This window comes from Penicillium citrinum, assembly GCF_028827155.1.
Source record: "Penicillium citrinum strain IBT 23319 chromosome Unknown utg000003l:1.0-4596430.0:1.0-4598250.0, whole genome shotgun sequence".
In the NCBI taxonomy this organism is placed as follows: domain Eukaryota; kingdom Fungi; phylum Ascomycota; class Eurotiomycetes; order Eurotiales; family Aspergillaceae; genus Penicillium; species Penicillium citrinum.
This window is the reverse complement of record NW_026622688.1, coordinates 2,686,066-2,707,166: the sequence shown is the minus strand read 5'-3', so window position 1 is coordinate 2,707,166 and position 21,101 is coordinate 2,686,066. Positions and strand designations below refer to the sequence as shown.

Sequence of the window (21,101 nt, the reverse complement as noted above, 5' to 3'; positions counted from 1 at the left end):
GTATGTAAAGCATAATTTGTAGGCTCAAGATTGGAATAAAATGAGCGATCGAATATTAAGTATCAACGAGTGTGAACGAAGTACTGCATTGAGTAAGTAGAAGAACAATTAGTCAATAAAACTCAAGTTAATGGAATTCATGGAATTCCCCTGTGTATACGTGTTCAGTACGACGAGATGTCTGGGCACTGTTCGCGGCCGACAACATCTTCTACCCCTGGACCCGCGACAGCCACTGGGGATGGCGTTTGGGACAATGTGAGGTCCAGATCCGGCCCGATGCCTTTTTCATTTCCAGTAATCTAATACAGAAATCCATAAATTTTGATCAATTTCCTAGGCGGCAAACTAGAGTGCCCGTAAACCTGAAACAGACAGCCCTCTCCACTTCTGCGACACCGCTGAAAAGTGCCGGCTCCATTTATCCCTACCCACGGTAGCTGTGACCTCCCACTTTCCTCCTCCTCTCATCTTCCTCCCTTTAACATCCCTTTCCTCCCCATCTTCTTCTGCAGTCTCTTGCTGCTCTTCATTTTCTATGCTGAGCATCGCCCGCAAGACTTTTAAACGCGTTCCCAGCTTTCAGGACCTTCTTCAAGGCAGGATGACCCACCCCGACATGTAAGGACAAAACAAACCACCGCTTCTTTGCCATCATCGCCTTCGTTCGTAACTAACCTCTTTCTTTTGAAGTTCCGTTGACGTCCTCGTCATTGGCGCTGGCCCTACTGGTCTGGGTGCCGCTAAGCGTCTTAACCAGATCGTAAGTCTTTTACTTTATTCCTTTTTTCCCCTCGGGATTGATACCTCTGGCATACATTGGCAGAAAAAAAAAAATAAGGGGTGATTTGATGGAGGGGTAATGCCAGTACTTCACAAGAAAACAAAAACTAACTCAATTGTACAGAATGGACCCTCTTGGTTGATTATCGACTCCAATGAGACTCCTGGTGGTCTGGCCTCGACCGACGTTACCCCTGAAGGTTTCGTAAGTTGCTTCCTTGTTGTTCTTTTTGGGTTGTCGATTTGACCCCGCGGAGACCCTCGATCTGACAACTTCTTTTCCCCCCCTGAAACAGTTGTACGATGTCGGTGGCCACGTTATCTTCTCCCACTACAAGTACTTCGATGACTGCATCGATGAGGCTCTCCCCAAGGAGGACGACTGGTTCACCCACGAGCGTATCTCTTACGTTCGTTGCCTGAACGAATGGGTCCCCTACCCCTTCCAGAACAACATCTCCATGCTTCCCAAGGAGGAGCAGGTTAAGTGCATTGATGGCATGATTGACGCTGCTCTTGAGGCCCGTGTTGCCAACACCAAGCCCAAGAACTTCGACGAGTGGATTGTCCGCATGATGGGTACTGGTATTGCCGACCTTTTCATGCGTCCTTACAACTACAAGGTCTGGGCCGTTCCCACCACCAAGGTAAGACATCGATCTACACCCCGTCCCCTTCACTCTACAGAACGACAGATCTAACCGTCTTCCCCTCATCTAGATGCAATGCGCTTGGCTCGGTGAGCGTGTCGCTGCCCCCAACCTGAAGGCCGTCACCAACAACGTTATCATGAACAAGACTGCCGGTAACTGGGGTCCCAACGCCACCTTCCGCTTCCCTGCCCGTGACGGTACCGGTGGTATCTGGATTGCTGTTGCCAACACCCTCCCCAAGGAGAACACCCGCTTCGGTGAGCAGGGCAAGGTCACCAAGGTCAACGCCAGCAACAAGACTGTCACCCTGGCCGACGGCACCACCATTGGTTACCAGAAGCTGGTCTCCACCATGGCTGTCGATTTCCTGGCTGAGGCCATGGACGACAAGGAGCTGATGCCCCTCACCAAGCAGCTCTTCTACTCCTCCACTCACGTTATCGGTGTCGGTATCCGTGGTGCTCGCCCCGACCGCATTGGTGACAAGTGCTGGTTGTACTTCCCCGAGGACGATTGCCCCTTCTACCGTGCCACCATCTTCTCCAACTACTCCCCCTACAACCAGCCTGAGCAGTCCAAGAAGCTGCCTACCCTTCAGCTGGCTGACGGCTCCAAGCCCTCTTCCACTGAGGCTAAGGAGGGCCCTTACTGGTCCATCATGCTGGAGGTCTCCGAGTCCTCCATGAAGCCCGTTAACCACGAGAAGCTTCTCCAGGACTCTATCCAGGGTCTGGTCAACACCGAGATGCTGCAGGCTGGTGACGAGATTGTCTCCACCTACCACCGCCGCTTCGACCACGGTTACCCCCACCCCCAGCCTGGAGCGTGAGGGTGCCCTCACCCAGATCTTGCCCAAGCTGCAGGAGAAGGGCATCTGGTCCCGTGGCCGTTTCGGTAGCTGGCGCTACGAGGTCGGTAACCAGGACCACTCCTTCATGCTGGGTGTCGAGGCTGTCGACAACATTGTCAACGGTGCTGTTGAGTTGACCCTCAACTACCCCGACTTCGTCAACGGTCGTCAGAACACCGAGCGTCGTCTGGTCGATGGTGCTCAGATCTTCGCCAAGAAGGCTCAGCAGTAGATATAACTCTTGATCTTGACGGTTTTCATTAATCTTTGTTCACACCTTTCCTGGCTGTTCTCTTTTTTTTTGGGTACAATTACACGAAGTCACTATGGGGGAAAAATATACACACGCAAAGGGAGCATTTGAAGCGGCATCTGGGAGATAACGATCTTTGTGTTGGCGTTTCATGTGATTTCAGCCCCAATTCTACCTTTCTTCTTCCACCTATATTTTCCGCCTTCTACGCTTGTCACCTAGAGCCGGATCTTGCTTGTGGCTTGTCCTTTTTCGATACACATTTTTTTAGACTTGCTTGACTCGGTGATTTGCCTATCTCGATAATGAAATCATGTCGGCTATCGGCATTCAGAATGATCTGTCTATTTCCGATGCGTACTGTAGAGCTGCGTAGCTGAGCAAATGATTAAATCTGTTGGCTGACTACTGTACTGGGTGCATAGTGAACACTATTGCCACGTCGATCCCTTGATATCTATCTATCTGCACTGGCATAGGACAACCGGTAGCATGTGGCAATTCCTAGTCCCAGCGAATGCGCCATATGAGGTATCACGTAGAGTACCGTGGCAAGAACCCCGTTCGAGTATTGTCGATCAACAATTTTACAGTAGAGAAATCGGTGACGACCAAGGTGATTGTTAGTTTGGGTCTGGATCGAACGTTATTTGGGTTGGTTATTGGGTTTATTAGAGTGGCGTTGAGAGAGTGGGGACTTGAACCAAATATTGTTGTTGGAATCGCGAAGCGAGATTATTCTTCGCTGGGTTTCTGAGACATTTACTTGGTCTAGATTTTTAATTTTGTTCTTCGGGTCTTCTGGATGATTTTCGGTTCCTGGGATAAGTTTTGGGTTGATTTGAAGGCTTTGATTTAGTATGAAAGCTGAAAGGTAGCTCTGCGGATATATACTGGCTACCTTGCATATTTATACTTCAGGAAATCGACGGTCCGATTTAGCAACAAAGCTGCCCAGCTTCGTTCCTTGTTCATCCTGAGTTGGAGCAAAAATGAATTTTATGTGCCTCGTTTCAGATAAGTAATCATTATAATACTGTGGATTTTTTTTTTTTTAAAAAAAAAAAATAAACCCTTAGGGATGCTGAGTTTCTTTCGAGGGTTGAAGATGTTCAATATTATACGGTATACTAGTATATGCCCAGGTGGAGGTGTGCCTGAAGAACCACTAGCATTGAATATTCAAGTATTTCTTGAAATACTACTATTGCTCGTGGTAATCCACAGAATAAGTAAAGGATACGTCTTGATATTATAACCTATGGAATGGTAGATCTTGCAATAAATCGACGTGGTAAGGTTGATCATAACTCGTTTGATAGAAAGGGACAACGCCTGCGAGGCGAACCCAGTGCAAGCTAAACCAGGTGAAAACTATTATCTCATCCTACAAGGTGGCCTTTTGAGAAATCTCACTGACAGTATATTCAACGTACCAAATATTGTCTACATTAGCGTAGATGCCGAAGCGAGATGTGCTGAGCATGATCTCTTTTCCAAGTGAGACATTGGTATCCTGACTTAGATCCCGGGACATTGTACTCACTTCTAGACAGTATTAGAATATGACATGTTTGCTGAAAGCTGGGGACAAATCTGACCACTACAGTAGTGTGATATAGCACAATGCAATGGAGAGACCCCCCTTGGCGAGATCGACTGAATTGAGTATCTATTCATAGTTTGTTCCAGGCTGTACTACCGACACTCAGCCCCAAACGCTGGGGATTTAGATGTCAGTCAGGCCGTGGGTACGAGGGATACTATCCCTCGTACTGCATGACATGTTTCTTATCTTCAGACATCTGGGCTCATCATAAATCTCGTTTCCACTTTAGGTGCATATCAGCCTCTCATAGCTATCGTACAAATGGACTACAAGTCTGCTGGGCTTCTGTTGGCTGTGCAGAGAAGAAGCGGTGGTGACTAGTGCGGGGTCACTGATGATCATCTCATTTCAATTGTCGGTGGATCTAAGTTGGTCAAAGTTCTATCCAAAGCTTGGAGAGGGACTGAGAGATGTCGAACTGCAGAGGGGAAATGGCAAAACTGAGCCCGCGCGGCAGCATCGGCTAGGAGTATCAAATTTAGTAAATATGGCCAAAAAGTGATCACTTATATAACATCAGACATGAATATGGGAAATGAATGTGCTATTATTGAATGGAGAGGACGCGTCAGTTGGGGTCAAAGGCAGCCGAATTATGGACGGAAGACGACTGGTTCGGTGTTTTTCTCCCCGCCTACGAACTATAGTTAGTTCAGGCTTTGTTTCAGCCTGAAAGCCTGGGCTAGTTCCAATGCTGCCGTTGGCCTTTCTAGAAGGAAACGGGGATTTGAGAGAAGAAAAGAAAAGGTGGTCAAATAAAATACAATTGAAACTAGCCAATGGCTGTTGGTAAAAACCGGAACTTATTCCTGTCCATATCTCAATATCGTATACTGCATGAATCCTAATCGGATGTCTGTCTCCCTTTGCTTCATCAACTCATGAGGGGCTCAAATATCAATAATTAGTAACAATCATTGGACTTCTGCAAGTCCGAAACAACGGTAGTAAAACAATATCTAAATAGATAATTGATGTTTTCGTGTTTGCGTCCGTCGTAGGTTCATTCGCCATCTCGATCCTTACTAGACTCAATGAACGCGAAGTCAGACCGGATAGTGCCATATTCCCGAATAGGATCCGCTACGGCGGATGGCGAGACCATCGTAGCAGCCAGAACGGCCTCGTAAGACATTGTTGACGCTAAGGCTAGATCCCGTAGTGGGACGGTATCAATGGTCATATCCGGAATGGCACCGAGCGAAAGACGTGGCTTTTGCGTAGTGGAAAGTTGTGATTTCCCAATTGAATGAATCTGCATACCATACCGATTCTTTTCTGCTCTTCAATTAGGGATATGAAGACCTGGAGATAACTTTTCCTCTCCCGGAATACTAACTGACCTTTTTGTTTATAGGGCTGAGAAGTAGGTATCTGACCACTATTCCCGAGGCAATAGCAAATACAACACGTCGTGGGGGTATATTGAAACTAGACAAATCTCGATCTCGACCATTGGATTGTAAAGACGGCAAATCTTGAACCGTAGTAGTGGTAGTGGTACTTGAGGTGGAAGAGGGTTTGTTTGGGTCGGGAGCTGGGTGGGCCGATTCCATTCCCTTGGGGGAAGCAAGGAACGAAGGCTTTGTGTCGACGGATGTCATGAAGGAACTTGTAGATTTTTGACCAGAGACAACAATTTTAGCTTCGGATGATGTTCTTTTTGAGGTATCGGAGGTTGTGAGGGTCTCGTCATGGGAGCTCATGGAAGCGCTATCACCGTCATCATGACCGTTGGCATCACCAGAGTTGGAATCGTTCTCATCTAGATCATTCAGGTTCAAATTGTTCAAATCCACCACCAAAGAAGGCATTAATATGCTCTGAAGATATAGCTGAATCTCAGCATCATTCCAGGAAATGAGGGAGGGAGGCCTCCTCGTCATGAAAGCCATGGCTATGGCTTCACTTGCCGCGAGATGGTTGCACGAGAATACACGCGGATGACTGGATGATGATTTACTGTGAGAATATGAGACAGTCGGACGAACGGGGACCATCCATGTTGAAGCACACACACACACAGAGACAGGGAGAGTATTGCAATCTCGATCGCAACCGGGTAAATCAAGAGGGAAGTGTCAGCCGTGGTGGTTACTGTAGTTGATATTTCTACGACTTACATACTCTCTCTACTATGTACATACTCTGTCCATAGTTATTCCATAACTATGCAATATACCTACATTGTATAGTTGGGTTTCTCCTGAACTAGGTATATATAGCATACAATTAAGTATATGTTTATGAACAAGTCTCTAATTGTATATCACTGAGTCTATATATGTTCTACTCAGCCCCCCCCGCCCTTCAACACTAGGCCTGATTCTGTGTTGTCTACTAAGACGGAGCCTCCTGTTGATCCTTTCTGGCCCCCCCTCCTCTCTCTTTCTTCTCTTCTCCTCTTCTCCTCTCCCCTCCTCTCCCCCTCTCAACTTTCTCTCCTTTTTCTAAATCATTTTTGTTTCTTCATTCGACCATGTTGATTCGCCTTTCACCTCCGTTCTTAGCCTGATCACTGATTTCTATTCGTTTTCGTTCCGGGTTCTGGCTGTTGCTGCTAACGCTAGTTTCCCGGCGATTCTCCTTTTCTCCTTTCCTTCCGCAAACCCTCCCCTCATCTACCAACCTCTGCCATCGGTCGCCCAAACATCATGAATGGGGATCTCAGTTTATCCCAGTCTCTGGGTGGGCTAAGGATTGCGAATCCAGATGATTCACCTCTTCAGTCCGAAGATGCCTCCACTGGTTACATGGGTTCCAATCCATCCGGACTCCCGGACAACTCGCTATCAACATCTCCACAGAATCCCATAGCCAACGATGACCGGCAAACAACGCCTTTTCCTCCCGCCCCCGTTGAAGCGCCAGTGCCCAACGACAACCGTATATCAGCCATCAATCCCTATTCAGATGCCCCTCCGCCCTCGTCGGGTTCATACCAGCCCTATTCAACTCAACCACAATCCACGCCCCCAAATCCGAATCGGCCCCTTTCCTCCGTGTTCACAAATGGATCGGCTACGTCCATAATGCCTCGCGACAACTCATATCGTATGAGAACTGACTCAGGCGCCTCCTCCACCTCCACTCAACACTCGCGGGTAGATACCCGCGGAGGAAACTCAGCTCTTCAAGCCGGTGTCCCCGCGCGCGATAATTCTCACAGCGACCGTTCATACCGCACAGCTCAGATTCCGGCCAATGGGCCAGCAGTCATGCGACAATCATCACGAGCACATGCCAGAGCTGGAGTAACGCCGCAGATGTCTCGCACACCGTATCAGATGGAGAATGGCCCAGCGGTCAGTAGTGAGGAGTGGCAGGACCGTGGAGCTGCGGTCTCGGTCAGACAGGAGGTCGATGCCAACGGAAAGACCGTTGCGCGCTACATCAAGAAAGGCGTGCGGGATTTTTCATTTGGAAATACTCTTGGAGAAGGTTCCTACAGTACGGTTGTGTTCGCGACGGATCGACAAACTTTGAAAGAATATGCGATCAAAATCCTCGACAAGCGACACATTATCAAGGAGAAGAAGGTCAAGTATGTCAATATTGAGAAAGACACCTTGAATCGCCTCACCGATCACCCAGGTATCGTGCGACTCTATTACACTTTCCAGGATGAGCGATCACTGTATTTTGTTTTGGATTTGTGCAAAGGGGGTGAGCTTCTGGGCGTTCTCAAGCGAATGGTAACATTCGATGAAGAGTGTACCAGGTTTTACGGTGCGCAGATCCTTGATACAATAGATTATATGCACAAACGAGGAGTCATTCATCGGGATTTGAAGCCAGAGAATGTTCTTTTGGACCACCAAATGTACGTCAAAATCACTGATTTTGGCACGGCGAAGATCCTCAAGAGCACACCACGACGACCGGATGAGAGCACGAGCTCTATACCTATCGACTCAAGCGACATCCCCGAAGAGGAACGTGCAAGCTCTTTTGTCGGCACTGCAGAATATGTTAGTCCGGAATTGTTGACCGAAAAGAATGCTTGCAAGGCCAGTGATCTGTGGGCATTTGGCTGCATTATCTACCAACTTCTCGCAGGTCGTCCCCCTTTCAAAGCCGGCAACGAATATCAAACCTTCCAGAAGATTGTGGCCCTGGATTACGAGTTTCCCATTGGGTTTCCTGCCGTGGCTCGGGATCTAGTTGAGCGTTTACTTGTTCTCGAACCTGCTCGACGATTGCCGATCGAGCATATCAAGAATCACGAATTCTTCGAAGGCATTTCATGGGGTCCAGAACTGTGGACCCAGAAAGCTCCGCGATTGAAAGCATACGTTCCGCCACCACGAGAACCCATCAAGCTAAATGGCACTGAAGGCGGCGATAACTTCCCCCCTGCTATCTCGACAGTTCCATCTAACGCTACCACCCAAAATTCTCGCGCACTGCCTCGTGTAGTCACCGAACTACCTCCGCCAAGCCAACTCGATATTGAATGGTCCCCTGTACTCAGCAAATCCAATGAGCGCATCCTCAAATTAGGAAATATGACGGTGACATCCTCGCCTGCTTCTCATAGCCCGACATCGAAGAACGGTAGCGGCGAAGTTGAATTGCCTGGAAGATTCTCGCGGTTCTTTTCTGGAACGGCAACTAAAAAACGCAATCGCTTGGTCATGGTCACCTCCTCCGGGCGTATCATCCTTGCTGCGTCTGGCGGCGATGAGAAGAAATCGAAACTTGAAATACCTCTTTGTGCACCAGGAACACACTATCGCAGCACAACTGACGCCAAGGGGCATTCTACTTGGGTCGTGGATACGGTATGTTAAAATTTCCCTATCATTTAACATTCAATGAGTTTATATGCTAACTCACTTTTATAGAAGGACAAACATTTCGTCTTTGAGGACTCCAAAACATCTTCAAGTAACATTGGAGCTACTGCGTTATCGGCACAGGAGTGGCTAGATGCTCTAGATCGGGCTAAGGAGATGGCTTTAGCACAACAGAGCTCTGGTCCTTATTCTGCCGACGATGCCTTCCGTGATATTTCCTCTGGATTTTCCAGCCACGCCAACACCCTCGACCGTACCTCTGACCTACAGGGCGAAAATACGAATCATAGTCACGGCCACGGCCACGGCCATGGTCATTCCTCGGGTCGCAATCACCTAGTGAAGAACCAAGCAACCGATTCTGATTCGACTAAAGGGAAGAAGCGGTTTAGCAGGCGCCATTCAAAAAACGGCCTTGCTGCCGTTTTTTAATCCTCCGGCGCCCACCGTCTGACCATCGCCTTGAGCACCAAACTTCTACCTCGACACCTCTGTCCTTCGAGCGACTTTAACGAATGGTGGCTCCCGGATTTGCGCTGCTGTCCAGCGCATATAGCCCGTATCCAAAATGACGGACACCGAAACCCCCTATCACTTACATCCCCAACCCGCTTCTACTCATCGAAGACGGGCTCCTTCTCTGCATCCTCGTACCATTTGCATTTTATCGTGACGAGCGTGTTTTCTTGTGTTGGGTTATGTTTCTGCATTTAGAATTGGAAGGGAGCATGCGTATTCATATCTTTCCTGTTTTCATTGCGTCCATTGCAGTCTCCTCTTCCTTTCTTTCCCCCGTCGCTTTTCTCGCTGTTATATATCCCTGATTTGATCCGAAGCATATCGTCGCGATCCTCATTGAGGCTCTTGTTTCTTTCCACATCTGGCGACTTTTGACCTCTTGTTTCTTTTCAGATACCGGTTCACCTGCCCACTTGCGGTAGAAAGTACTGTCTTACGAATTCTTCAATTGCCATTTTTCTTATTTTTTTCCTTTTCCTTCTTCTCCTCCTTTTCTTCTTTTGTGTCTGTCATACCCAAGGATGGATTTGGAATAAGCGCTATACCGTTCATTGCCTTCGTTTCTTTTCTACGCATTGTCTCACCTTTCTGTCCTTTATTTTCCTCCTCGTCCACTCTTCTTCTGTTCCACTAGCTCAAATCATTGGCTCTTGCAATTCAGCCTACTAGCCAGACACCTTTTTCACTATGAATGTTTCTGTGTCCACCCGCATTTCCCTCCTTTACCTCAATATTTTATATAAATTTGATTTCCTTATCCTCATTTGGGCCTGGACCAAAGAAAAATTGATATACCCGATCTCATGTCAATGGATCTCTGTTACACCGGCAATTTCCAAGTGTGCTGCTCTTTCTTTCAATCGACTTTAGGTAGATAGGTCTTATGCATATACTACCTTGCTAGTACTAGAAAAATCCACAGATTCCCGGCACGGGTTCCCTTCTATCGTATGTCCAGGTGTGTACTAACTACTACTACATAATAATTGTACTTGTATTTGTCTTCCAGCAGTCCGGGAGATTGGCACAATTTGAAGCTCAAGTTGTCCATTTGGAATTCCATGATACCCACAATGTTCCAATCCTTGCAGCCATCATCGACAAGTGTCAGACTAGTATCAGTACTAGTTTTATTATCTGCTACGGCTAAGGGGCTAAGATATGACGGTCTGCTGCACATAGTAGAGTCGTGCGCCTTTTATTTTTTTTTTGAACATTATTACAATATCAAACTAATGCAGTTTGAACGAAACCTTGGAACTCGAAGGAGCCTGAACAATCAGGAGATGCAGTCTCAATTTTATAGAAAGCATAGCCCCGCGTAATATGCTGAAATTATATACAAACATTATAACCATAATTCGTAACAGTGAAGAGTATTCCCGTGCCATACGCGAAAAAGCATTGGTCAACGCGGAGGTATTATATGAAGAGCCAGTCAAGACGAGATTCGTCCAATTCATCGATCCAATCGAATGAATCGTCGCCATCTTCAGTATCCTCGGCGTTTCCCATAGGAAAATCGCCTACTTGAGAATCGATGAATGTGTTACGCTCGGGTCGCTTTTGATCTTTATTTTGCCACATCAACCTCAGTACCCAAGCCGCATTGCGGACATTAACGCTGGTGACGGATTGATAAATAGCACCCAGCATTTCGAGAATGAGTGCACGCTGCGATGGCCGGCGGCACTCGGCGCCTGCTATGAATGTCGGCCAGATGAGACATTTGAAGTGTGGATCGGAAGAAGGGACAGAACATAATTGGGTGACGAGATTGTTGGCTACAGCTGAATGGTCAGCTGGGACGCCGAGATCGGTCCATGGTGGTGAAAAGCCCTCTCTAGATCGAGAAAGGACGCGACTAGTGTAGAGGTATACGGCGGCTTGATAGGAGCTGGCAAGGGTGATGCGGTGGGAGACATCGACCAGGGGATGGAATTGTTGCATTTCGTGGGCCCAAGCTACTGGGTCAAAACTGCGAATTCCTTGGAGAAGAGCCACGTATGATTCCAAGGTGAGTGGCCTGCCTTGTTGCATGGACATGGGCAAGGCTGTTGGTCGAGGGATGGCAGCTGCGATTTCCGAGTCTGGGTACCAGAGAGTATGTACGAAGAATATCACTTCAAGGAGGTAGGCTGGACAACCTATCCAAGAGGTTACTTCAAGTCGTTTGAGTAAGTTCGGGCCCATGGATGTTGAATAAAAGGGTTTCGATAGAGCCCCTGGACGTGCCAGCGTCGATCCCATAATCTCCAAGCTGTTATTTTGGTTAGTTTTGGCGACCGAAATATGGTATACATAACAACAGACTCACATTAAACATCCATCCACGGCAAATGATTCAAGCCCTCGTATAATGCCCTGGCCCAATTCATCTTCCGGTCGGTCTCTTAGAAGCTTCTTTGCACCCTCTATATGATAACTCCAAGCACCACTACCTGATTCGAATAAATCAAGAAGCGCCAGGACAATAATTGCAGCTAGAGTCCTATCATCCTTTTGGGCGAGAGGGTTCGAGAGATCTTTAGATAGCTGGCTGAGCGTTCGCTGCTTAAATTCCAAAAAATGCTGAAATGCCTTCGACGGTACCCGTTTAGCCCCAGTTGGAGATATGAAGTTTTCAATATCTTCGGGTGTCAATTGAGTATCGGGAGTTAGCAAATTTTGTTTCGACCAAGGCATAGTGGACGATTCCGTGGTCGTCGTGAGCGAATAATGAAGAGCTCCCATCGAGGATAGTGCATGCGCAAGAAGAGGCGAGTCGCCAACTAAAGAAATGATCTCTCGCCACGCATTCTGAGATCCCGCATATACCACAAAATCCTCTGCCATGTATTGATTGTAGTGATGCAGGTAAAACCGCGAGGTCCGTGAAAGATCTTTGAACAGCGGATCTACCAAACCCCAAGGCGCTGGAACGTACTCCGCAGGCGTGCCGCGAGGAATCTGTACTAGAGCCGTATCTGTATTCTCTGATAGCCCCAAGTCCGATGGTATGTTTCCTTCCGCGGGTTCCAGCATAGCGCTTCCTATTGTGTCTAGGTTCCAGGTATCGGCCTCCGGACTCGACTGTGTCCCGGAGCTTTGTGACTCATTATCAGAGGGAAGGTTCGCTATTGAGAAGGAACTGAATCCAAAAGTGTTCTGTTGCGCAGTATCATCGGACTCGATAGCAGGTTGGGGGTCGGTATCGCCTTTAGATTTGCTCACATCATCGAAAGAGCGGCCCATCATTTTCCCTCGACTGGCCACGCCACCTTTAACCCATACTAAAGGCTTTTGGTAGCCTAGACATTCTTTCCCCGCATCTCGACATTTCCTACAAGTTGGCTGACCATTGTCGCAAATGATGCGACGGCGGCGACAGGTATAACAACCTTTTGTCATGATCGGTAGAGGGGCTGTGGAATTCTCGAGCGAAGTGTAATCGAAGCTGGTAACTGCAGAGCTTTGAGACTCGCCATCGCGAACAAATGATGTCGTGAGATTGCACCAGTCACGCAATCATGGCTGGCCAGGCGTGTCGTTGAGTCTTTTTTTTCTTCTCTTCTCTAGAAAAGAAATAAAGAAGTGAACTATTCGTGAATTGTCTGGGGGAGTCAAAATGACAAGGCGGTGCGGGGCTTACTAAGAGCTCCTCCGCTTGAGAAAGCGAATGTCCTCGTTTTCGCCTCCTCACATTTCCACGAGACTAGGAAGATTAGCCATGGTGTACTTCCTCTTTCTGCGGCAGCTCGAGGTGAGTGGGCATTTGAATGGACATTTTCAACCACTTCATCGATGAGATTTTGCTAATAGACATAGGTCTGGATGACTGCCAGAGTATGTTCGAGTCTCCATTGGTTGCGGACCTGTATATACTAACCCGAGCTCAATCTCGCAGCTCCTACGAAGCCCTGTCTTCCATCAGATAGTCGGAAAAGTCCATCAGCGTGTCCAGCAAGTTCGCCATGGTATTCCGCCAGAACCATCACGTACCTCGCTCGATGACGGACAGGGTAAGATACCAGGGAACTCCATAGATGGAATCTCAATCTATGGTGGAAATGCGCTAACCTTGGGTGTCTCATAGGTCTTGGCTTGAAGAAGTTCGTCGATTACTTCAAGGAAGAGATCAAAGATCAGATGAAGGGCAAGCCACCCAATAAACTCTAGTTGAGGAGGTGGACGCGTTTTGTTACTTGCAATTGTTTTTTCTGTTCTGACCGGATGATACCCACAAAATACTTATAATTGGCATTTGCTTTTTTTATTTTTTCTTGTTCGCTCTTTCCAAGTTATCTTTGGCTCTTGTTCATGTATTTTCCACGTTCTTTTTTTTCTTGATCAATCGAAACACGGGCTCCGTATGGGATGCATCATCACGTTTATGAGATGGATCCATGATTTGAAGTCCGAAGATCAAAAGGCGTCCTGTTCCACCCGCTTTTCCCAGGCTGTGTTGTTGCCCCGTGCGACTGGGATTTGAAGTGAGAACAGACAGACTTGGCCCAATGACTTCCCTAAATATTGAAAAGCTGCCCAGGAAGTGGGCAAAAGGGATAGATAGGAAGCATCTAGTTCAGATTGGCTGTTCTAAGAGCGCATGGCGGGCGAATCACATAAAAGCCGCGCGGCACCATTACTGACTGCACTGTACTATGTTGAGGCACTTCGGAGTACAAAGTATACAAAGCCTTTTCTTTATGGATTATGCATACATTAATCAAGCCGAAAGATCATAAGAAAATCTGCATTCAATATCGAGAAGTTCCGGATGGCTCAGGGACCGCCCATGTGCCGGGAACCTGGTGACTTTCTTGGAACTCTTGGGCCGGGACTAGACGGATAATTAATGGATTGCTTTGTTTACATAGTGCTTACAATGGATGGGTACTGTAACGGTACAGCCATGTCAATAGTCTGGCATCAGACCCAATCATGGGATCTCGACTGCTTACGGAGTCCTCTGTTGTTGTGTATTGAGCCTGGTCAAAAACGGCGGAGATTCGGGCAGACGTCAAGCTGATCTGTCAGCGCAAAAAATTGGTGCAATTGAGGCGCCACATTGGCCCAGTTAGGGCTAGTCACCGAAGGTCCCGGCTCAGTCGGCTGACAGTAAGGAGATTTTATGTAAAAGGGGGTTGGTTGGTCAAAGATGAAGTTGCCTTTTGAGAGGCAAAGAGAATAATTTGGTTAGCACCACGCAGGGGGAGCACATTGTCGTACTGTATGTACTATGTTCTCTCTGTATTGGAAAACTGAATACTTTGTTCGGGCCGGAGATAGCGCCCACACTGGCCAGGATCGACCCAAAGATGTGATGCAAAGACAATCAACAATCAATTAGGGTTACTAATTATGGCTCTGGTGGAGTAGATCGATTGGCGCCGGAAAAATGGGGAAGTGTGTGTGTAGTGTAGTGTACGGAGTAAAACTCGAGTGAAAACGCGAGGCCTCCCGTCATGAGTGGGTTGAGTGCTATGCAGGGCCCTGACTATATACAGAGAGGATCACCAGAAGTTGAAATAAAAGAAGCAAAGCATTGGATGATGAATATTCTGTACGGAGTATCGAGCTGTCCTGTAACCCTAGTGAGCAACGGTGGTGGCCTAAAATTGAAGTGGATATGCAACGGGGTGAAACTAGGAGGAGTTGGCAAAAAGTGAAAAATACGGCCAAGTGGAGTTGTCCTTCCCTGTTTTGGCTTAGTCTGCCTTGGGAGGATGAGTTCTCCCTTTCTCACCTTCTTCCTCTTCTTCCTCCAACGCCTTTCGTTCTTCCATTTACGCTCTCGACTCTCGTTTCTTTTCAACTCTAACCGCCTAACCCTTTCACGATCGTTTTGTTGTTCCTGAATCTCTGAGATTCATTTCACCCATCATGCGTCTCGTTCGACTTTCGTTCCTGGCTCACGCCCTTCTTCTGACTGCTGTTGCGTCTCAGAGTCTGGCAGTCACTGATCTTGTGCCCACGGCTACATCTGATTCTTCGAGTTCATCATCTGAACCTGCCACCTCTGCCGACCCAACTACTACCAAGGCCGATCCGACCACAACCTCTTCTTCCTCTTCTTCCTCTTCCTCTTCGTCTTCATCAGACGCCCCGACAAGTACCAAGGCCGATCCCACCACCTCTTCCTCGTCTTCCAGCGCTGCTGAGACTACCAAGGATACTCCTTCGAAGACGACTTCATCCAAGAACAATGACCCTACATCGTCCTCCAGTGAGGACAGCTCATCCACTTCCGCATCTGATTCTTCGTCTACCACCAGAACCCCTGTTGTGCAAACCATCACATCATACCAAACTGTCAGCGGTACCACTGTGCCCCATGTTATGACCTCGACTTCCAACCCCGCCCAGGATACCTCTTCTCCTTCGCTCAACGGCGACGATAGCAGCAACAAGTCCAGCAGCGGCGTCTCCGACTCTGACAAGAAGATCATTATTGGCGTTGTTGTCGGTGTTGGTGGTGCCATTGTGATCGGTGTTCTGGCTGTCGTCATCTGGCGTATCCAGAAGAAGCGTAACGGACAGTACAATGAGGAAGATGATGACCTGATGGGTGGCACTGCTGTTGGCTCCGGTCCCCGCGAGAAGGCTCCCAGCCCGGCCGCCGGTTCCCAGGGCACCCCCTTCAGGAGTACATTGGACCAGTACCACAACCCTGGTCCCGTCAACGCTGCATCGAACTTCTAAGCCTGATCGGCTGAGTTTAAGCAAATGCAGCTCATGACGACCCGCATTTTTGAAGTGTAAAAATCTTCTTTTCTGTACGATCATCACGCAATTTTTTTTTCAGGGCGCTTTGGGCAGGGTTGGCGAAGGTCACAGTTCTTTATTCTTTTCGGTTGCAGATTTCACCTCTTTCTTATTGCCGTCTTTCGGGTATATTTCGACTGCCCATACACTCCTTTGCGACATATATAGACCCGACATTTTCCTCACTCCTTTTGAGCGTTCTCGTCCGCAACCTCGACATTCCTTATGATCGTACTTTTCGATCTTGCGTTTTACAATTACCCCATGGCACCTGTTTTCTTCAGTGTTTGCCCCGTTTTCTCGTGACTGATTCCTTACCCTGTTTTTATTACCGGGTTTCCACCTCAAATATATCTTGTTACTTAATATATCTCTATCCGCCCGGTCTCTCAAGGCTCATCCTTTGAGATGAGCTAGAGTGCCGGGGTACATTGACTTTAGCCTTGTATTGAAAAGTTTATTGAATCATGCCTCTTGTTTCTTTCAGTAATTATCACATACTATCATTTGTAGTTGCCCACTATTTTATACTAGTATTCTACTACGGCGAAGTTGGGAAGTTGAGTACTTCCTTCGCAGAACATCTATAATCTAAGATCTATCGGTCCACAGTGCTCCAGAGATTTGAAATGATGTACATTCTCCACGTGGGTCACAATTGCAGACTAAACAATCTACATACAGCACAGATTGACGTTGACTTTATTTAGCATGATACCAAGGTAAAAAAAAAAAAGGCCCAATGCAAAGCTACAACTCCATCAGTCAATTTCTTTTTTTTTCTCTAATCATTGCAAATGCCCCCTGTCAATTGAATCTATCAAGAAATTGCCGTATCTGCTAAAAGAACAAGAATGCGAAGATCACTGGTCAACCTCTGCCGGGCCCGTTGATCCATTCTCGCCTCCTCGGCGACGCGCTCCTCACGTGGCGGAATGCGCGTCGCGCAGTCAACGATATGATCGACAACTTCCTCACCAGCCTCGCTCCCCATTCAAAAAGAAACCCCTTTCCCCAGAAATCTAGAACGAAGTCACCTGAAATCACTCGAAAAACTCCTTTGGACTGATCTCTCATCTTGTCCCATATACCATATACCCCGGATCAGGCAAAACTACAACGGACTTCCACATCCGAACCACGGAACCCACTCTGTCCCAACTTCTCTTCATCGAACCAACCTCCAACATGTTCGTGACACACCCTAATCCAACCTCGCCATCCACGCCTTACCGGCAAATCGGCCATTATACACCGGTACGACCTTCCCCCCCTAGGCCAACGCAACGCCAACATCGCCACGCCTCCATGGACCATGAGCCCCTCGAAACCCGGCATGGATGAGAACCAATTCTCTCCCGTCCGATTCCCAGCTTTCTCCATCAATGGTGACCAGTCTCAATCTCAACCTCATGCCCAGGTCCAGACCCAGCAAAGCCAAAATGAACCCTCAAATCTCTTCAGTCCGCCCTCAAAATCTATCTTCCAACCCTCAACCCTAATGTCACCAACCTCTCCATCCCCTTCCAACAGACCCAAATACGCAGATCGCTACTCCTCTCAAATCGCCAACCCAATGAAAACAACCACGTCGCTCTCCCGCTCAAAGACCCGCAAGATGTTCCTCAATCGCGTCAAGAATGAGCGCGACTCAGGCCGCTTCGAGGCTCGCGGCGAACAGATGATGATGGCAGAGCATATGGCCGATAAGCGCAAGTGGGAGGAGTCAATGGCGCGTGACGTCGATGCCGATGCTATGATGCAGGGCTTCGAATATGAGGAAGATAACATGCTCCCCGAGCAAGAAGCGGATACACAGGCTCTGGATGAATTCGTTTCTCAGGAAGAGGCTATGGAGACGGCTTTTCGGGAGGCGGAGGCGAATGGTTCGCGGGGACCAGTAAATACGTCGTTCAGTGATGATGATTATGATGATATTTTTATGTCTTTATCTGATCCTGCTCAATCACAGGATATGGATATGTCGTAAGTTATTCTGGTATCTGGGCTTGTATCCATTTTCTGTTTTTAGCGGGATTGCATAGATAGCGTTTGTTTTTTTTTGGTGGCTGTTACTTGCTTATGGGCTTTGTTATTGTGTGGATAGCTTGGTTTTGGTCTTTTTGTGAGCGTGGATTTGCCTGTGTATATGGATTCGTGTAGGAGGATGCTGCTTTGGGCATCTAGTATGTACATGTGGACAAAAGTGCTTAGTAGAATAGTCAATAGAATTAATCACCATATTCAATTACAAATATAACATTAACTAGTTCATCATAATGAATGTTCTCTTTAAGAAACTGAAGGTTCTGTACGGCATAAGCGGCAAACACAGGTAAGACTACTACACGACGAAGGGTAACCGTCTTCGTCGAACTACTATTCTATGACAGACGATCTCAGGGTTCATTCTCAACAATTCGTGTTGCCCTTTTTATTATAGTGGGATTTTGGTACAGGCCAGAGATGACGCTCTAGAGCACAAATGATGTATCGAGTGAATTGGGTATCGACGCAATTGCGTATATGTACAGTACAAAGCAAGCCGATCAGTAGCAACAAGTCTATTATCATGTTTCATTTTATTGTTGCGGGCAATCGGGCATTCCCTCAGGCATTGCACCTGCAGCTGCGCCGCCCATTTCACCCATGAGGGGATTAGAGATGAGTTCCTCAGGTGGGCTCCCAGCGGCTTGCATCTGGGAAATATAATCAGCATCTTTTGATCTACCATGACTTCGACAACAGAGTGAACCAGGTTCAATCTTACCTCTTGCATGCGCTCCCAAACATACTCGCGACATTTCGGATCCTCGTCCGAATACCCATTCTCTTCAAACTTCGTCACAATCTGATTGACAATCCGTGCTTGCTTCTCATAACGCTCCATGTCCTCCGCAGAAACCTTATTATCGGCCTTGTTCTTCTCGATCCAGGGACCAAATTTACCATCCAATTCCTTCATTGGTTCATAAAGCATCTCCTTGTTCGAGAGCTGTTCCATCATTCCCATAAACATCTTTGTGAGGTCGCCGTCCTCACCTCCACCAGAGGCGCCAGCTTCAACCGCCTTGAGAAGTTGAGCTAGCATATCATCTGATAGACCGTCATCTGTAGATGCAGCCTCCGTAGCGCGGTTCCCAGAGTCTTTCATCCGCTCCATGGTCCGTTGAATAGCTTCATTGAAGGATTCGGCAGGCTGTTCAGAATTGTTCCCTGATGTTGAAGATGCGGCAGGGGCGGGTGTTGCGTTAGCACCGCTCAACTCAGCGGCAGCATTCGCACCAGCACCGCTACCACCCTCCTCGGCCATCACATCGGCGAGGAGTTGCTTGAGGAAATCCCCAGGTGGGATTCCGCTTTCCTCGAGCTTTTTCGCAAAGGCATCGGCGCCCTCGTCTATAGAATGTTGGAAATTTTGAAAGTCCGCTCCATCAGCTGAAGCATTCGCTGGTCCAGCTCCAGCGGCTACCCCCGGCGCAGCTCCTGCACCCCCCATCATGTTCGCCATATCCTTCTCCAACTGTTTTAGGAAAGCATCTTCGTCGAATTCTGCCGGAGCCGCCCCGGAGCCGGTTGAGTCGGCCGGGGCTGTAGGCGGAGCGGGCTGGGACTTGGGTTTGGAGAAATCGTCTAGGACATCTATTGCGGGGGTGTCAGCATGATGCCGGTGGTTCATCAGGGAGGAGATGATGTGCAGGCGAACCTACCATCTAGCTCATCAAAGTCCGAATCCTCATCGTCATCCCTTGGTGTCGCAGTCGATTGGTTTTGCGGGGTTCCGGAGGGAGGTGCCGCAGTGGTCGCGGGGGTGGAATCCTTGTCGCCGGAGCCAGATGGGGTCGCCATTATGGGATTTTGCAGAGAGGGATTCGTCGAGTGAATGCTGTAGGCGAAAGGTTCGGAAACACGTTTGATGCGTTGTGGTGTAATTTCGTACAGCTCAGCCAGGTTGAGGGCATGTGACACGGCGAATTTGGCGGGGAACCGAAATGCCGATCGCCGAGGATTCTTGTAGTGCATTATGTGTACTGTATTATTGTGCTACAACTATGTGTACTTTACTATATGAATATGCTGCTACCGGGTAGTGATTCCAGTATAAATCAATTTGTTTACAGGAATCACAGGTATACAATTTCCAACCGTGAATTAGATACAGTACTTTGGTACGAAACACCGCCTCTAAACTATGCTACTGACGAACTACTTTGTAGAGCCGATCTCGATGGGCCTAGTCTCACGCATCCCATCTCTATGTACTATGTAAGCACCCCCGCACAAGGCAAAATTGCATCATTCGCTCGCCGCGTGACAAGGTCATGTGCGAAAGCAGACAAAAAGCAATGTGGGATATTGGCATGGCATGGCATTAACCTGTGGGAATCAACGCTGGCAGTCAGGCAATAGTTAGTTGGTAGTCTTTGACATGCAAGTGGGCATACTTTTGTGGTAGCGCCCCTGACACCCCGCGGTGAGCAGAACCAGCAAGGCGGAGGCCACAGTACCGTTAGGACTGGGTCTGGAATGAGTATTTATGGTACTGTATGGTACTGTATACAGTACGTAAAGCCAGCCATTAATCATTGAAGTTCTACGATTCTGCTGTAATGTATTGAGTGAACTGTACTGTCATAGTATCTCCAATTCGCCCCGGTATCGGCTATTCGGCGTTGGAGTCGTCTCCAACTCCTCTCTTCGTTGGAACTCCTCGTGTCCAGAACCAATCGCGCCGGTCTTTGTCCGCGGACACAGGGTTTTTCCTTCCAAGCAACTCGCTTCCCTCGTACGATGTGACGATCTGACGAACGTGGCTACCAACCATTCCAATCCTAGTGGACCCGTGCCCGTCCAACTTGCCCTTTTCCGCTGGAAGTGGAGGGTGAAA

At 48.0% G+C, this 21,101-nt stretch overlaps 9 protein-coding genes across 9 annotated transcripts; 5 read left to right on the top strand and 4 right to left on the bottom strand.

Annotated features, from left to right (window-relative positions):
• Nucleotides 1–604: 604 nt before the first annotated feature.
• N7469_004223 (protoporphyrinogen/coproporphyrinogen oxidase) lies at nucleotides 605–2,518 on the top strand (the record flags this gene model as incomplete). Its single annotated transcript, XM_056643143.1, has 6 exons — nucleotides 605–621; nucleotides 694–763; nucleotides 908–988; nucleotides 1,080–1,430; nucleotides 1,504–2,205; nucleotides 2,282–2,518. The coding sequence occupies 6 exons, from the start codon at nucleotides 605–607 to the stop codon at nucleotides 2,516–2,518; spliced, it is 1,458 nt and encodes a 485-aa protein (XP_056502555.1).
• A 1,273-nt stretch (nucleotides 2,519–3,791) lies between these two features.
• Nucleotides 3,792–4,076, bottom strand: N7469_004222 (uncharacterized protein; the record flags this gene model as incomplete). Its single annotated transcript, XM_056643142.1, has 2 exons — nucleotides 3,792–3,897; nucleotides 3,976–4,076. 2 exons carry the CDS (start codon nucleotides 4,074–4,076, stop codon nucleotides 3,792–3,794), a joined length of 207 nt encoding a protein of 68 aa, XP_056502554.1.
• A 1,075-nt stretch (nucleotides 4,077–5,151) lies between these two features.
• On the bottom strand, nucleotides 5,152–6,043 carry N7469_004221 (uncharacterized protein; the record flags this gene model as incomplete). Its single annotated transcript, XM_056643141.1, has 2 exons — nucleotides 5,152–5,403; nucleotides 5,492–6,043. 2 exons carry the CDS (start codon nucleotides 6,041–6,043, stop codon nucleotides 5,152–5,154), a joined length of 804 nt encoding a protein of 267 aa, XP_056502553.1.
• A 759-nt stretch (nucleotides 6,044–6,802) lies between these two features.
• N7469_004220 (PDPK1 family serine/threonine-protein kinase) lies at nucleotides 6,803–9,379 on the top strand (the record flags this gene model as incomplete). Its single annotated transcript, XM_056643140.1, has 2 exons — nucleotides 6,803–8,932; nucleotides 8,996–9,379. The coding sequence occupies 2 exons, from the start codon at nucleotides 6,803–6,805 to the stop codon at nucleotides 9,377–9,379; spliced, it is 2,514 nt and encodes an 837-aa protein (XP_056502552.1).
• Nucleotides 9,380–10,888: 1,509 nt separating this feature from the next.
• Nucleotides 10,889–12,856, bottom strand: N7469_004219 (Zn(II)2Cys6 transcription factor; the record flags this gene model as incomplete). Its single annotated transcript, XM_056643139.1, has 2 exons — nucleotides 10,889–11,726; nucleotides 11,784–12,856. 2 exons carry the CDS (start codon nucleotides 12,854–12,856, stop codon nucleotides 10,889–10,891), a joined length of 1,911 nt encoding a protein of 636 aa, XP_056502551.1.
• A 319-nt stretch (nucleotides 12,857–13,175) lies between these two features.
• On the top strand, nucleotides 13,176–13,624 carry N7469_004218 (uncharacterized protein; the record flags this gene model as incomplete). The annotated part of the gene is made up of 4 exons (XM_056643138.1): nucleotides 13,176–13,208; nucleotides 13,274–13,291; nucleotides 13,353–13,467; nucleotides 13,542–13,624. 4 exons carry the CDS (start codon nucleotides 13,176–13,178, stop codon nucleotides 13,622–13,624), a joined length of 249 nt encoding a protein of 82 aa, XP_056502550.1.
• Nucleotides 13,625–15,331: 1,707 nt separating this feature from the next.
• Nucleotides 15,332–16,150, top strand: midA (putative cell wall protein; the record flags this gene model as incomplete). Its single annotated transcript, XM_056643137.1, has 1 exon — nucleotides 15,332–16,150. One exon carries the CDS (start codon nucleotides 15,332–15,334, stop codon nucleotides 16,148–16,150), a length of 819 nt encoding a protein of 272 aa, XP_056502549.1.
• Nucleotides 16,151–17,528: 1,378 nt separating this feature from the next.
• On the top strand, nucleotides 17,529–18,203 carry N7469_004216 (uncharacterized protein; the record flags this gene model as incomplete). The annotated part of the gene is made up of 1 exon (XM_056643136.1): nucleotides 17,529–18,203. One exon carries the CDS (start codon nucleotides 17,529–17,531, stop codon nucleotides 18,201–18,203), a length of 675 nt encoding a protein of 224 aa, XP_056502548.1.
• A 592-nt stretch (nucleotides 18,204–18,795) lies between these two features.
• On the bottom strand, nucleotides 18,796–20,236 carry pex19 (putative peroxisomal membrane protein receptor Pex19; the record flags this gene model as incomplete). Its single annotated transcript, XM_056643135.1, has 3 exons — nucleotides 18,796–18,912; nucleotides 18,984–19,855; nucleotides 19,924–20,236. The coding sequence occupies 3 exons, from the start codon at nucleotides 20,234–20,236 to the stop codon at nucleotides 18,796–18,798; spliced, it is 1,302 nt and encodes a 433-aa protein (XP_056502547.1).
• Between the last annotated feature and the right edge of the window lie 865 nt (nucleotides 20,237–21,101).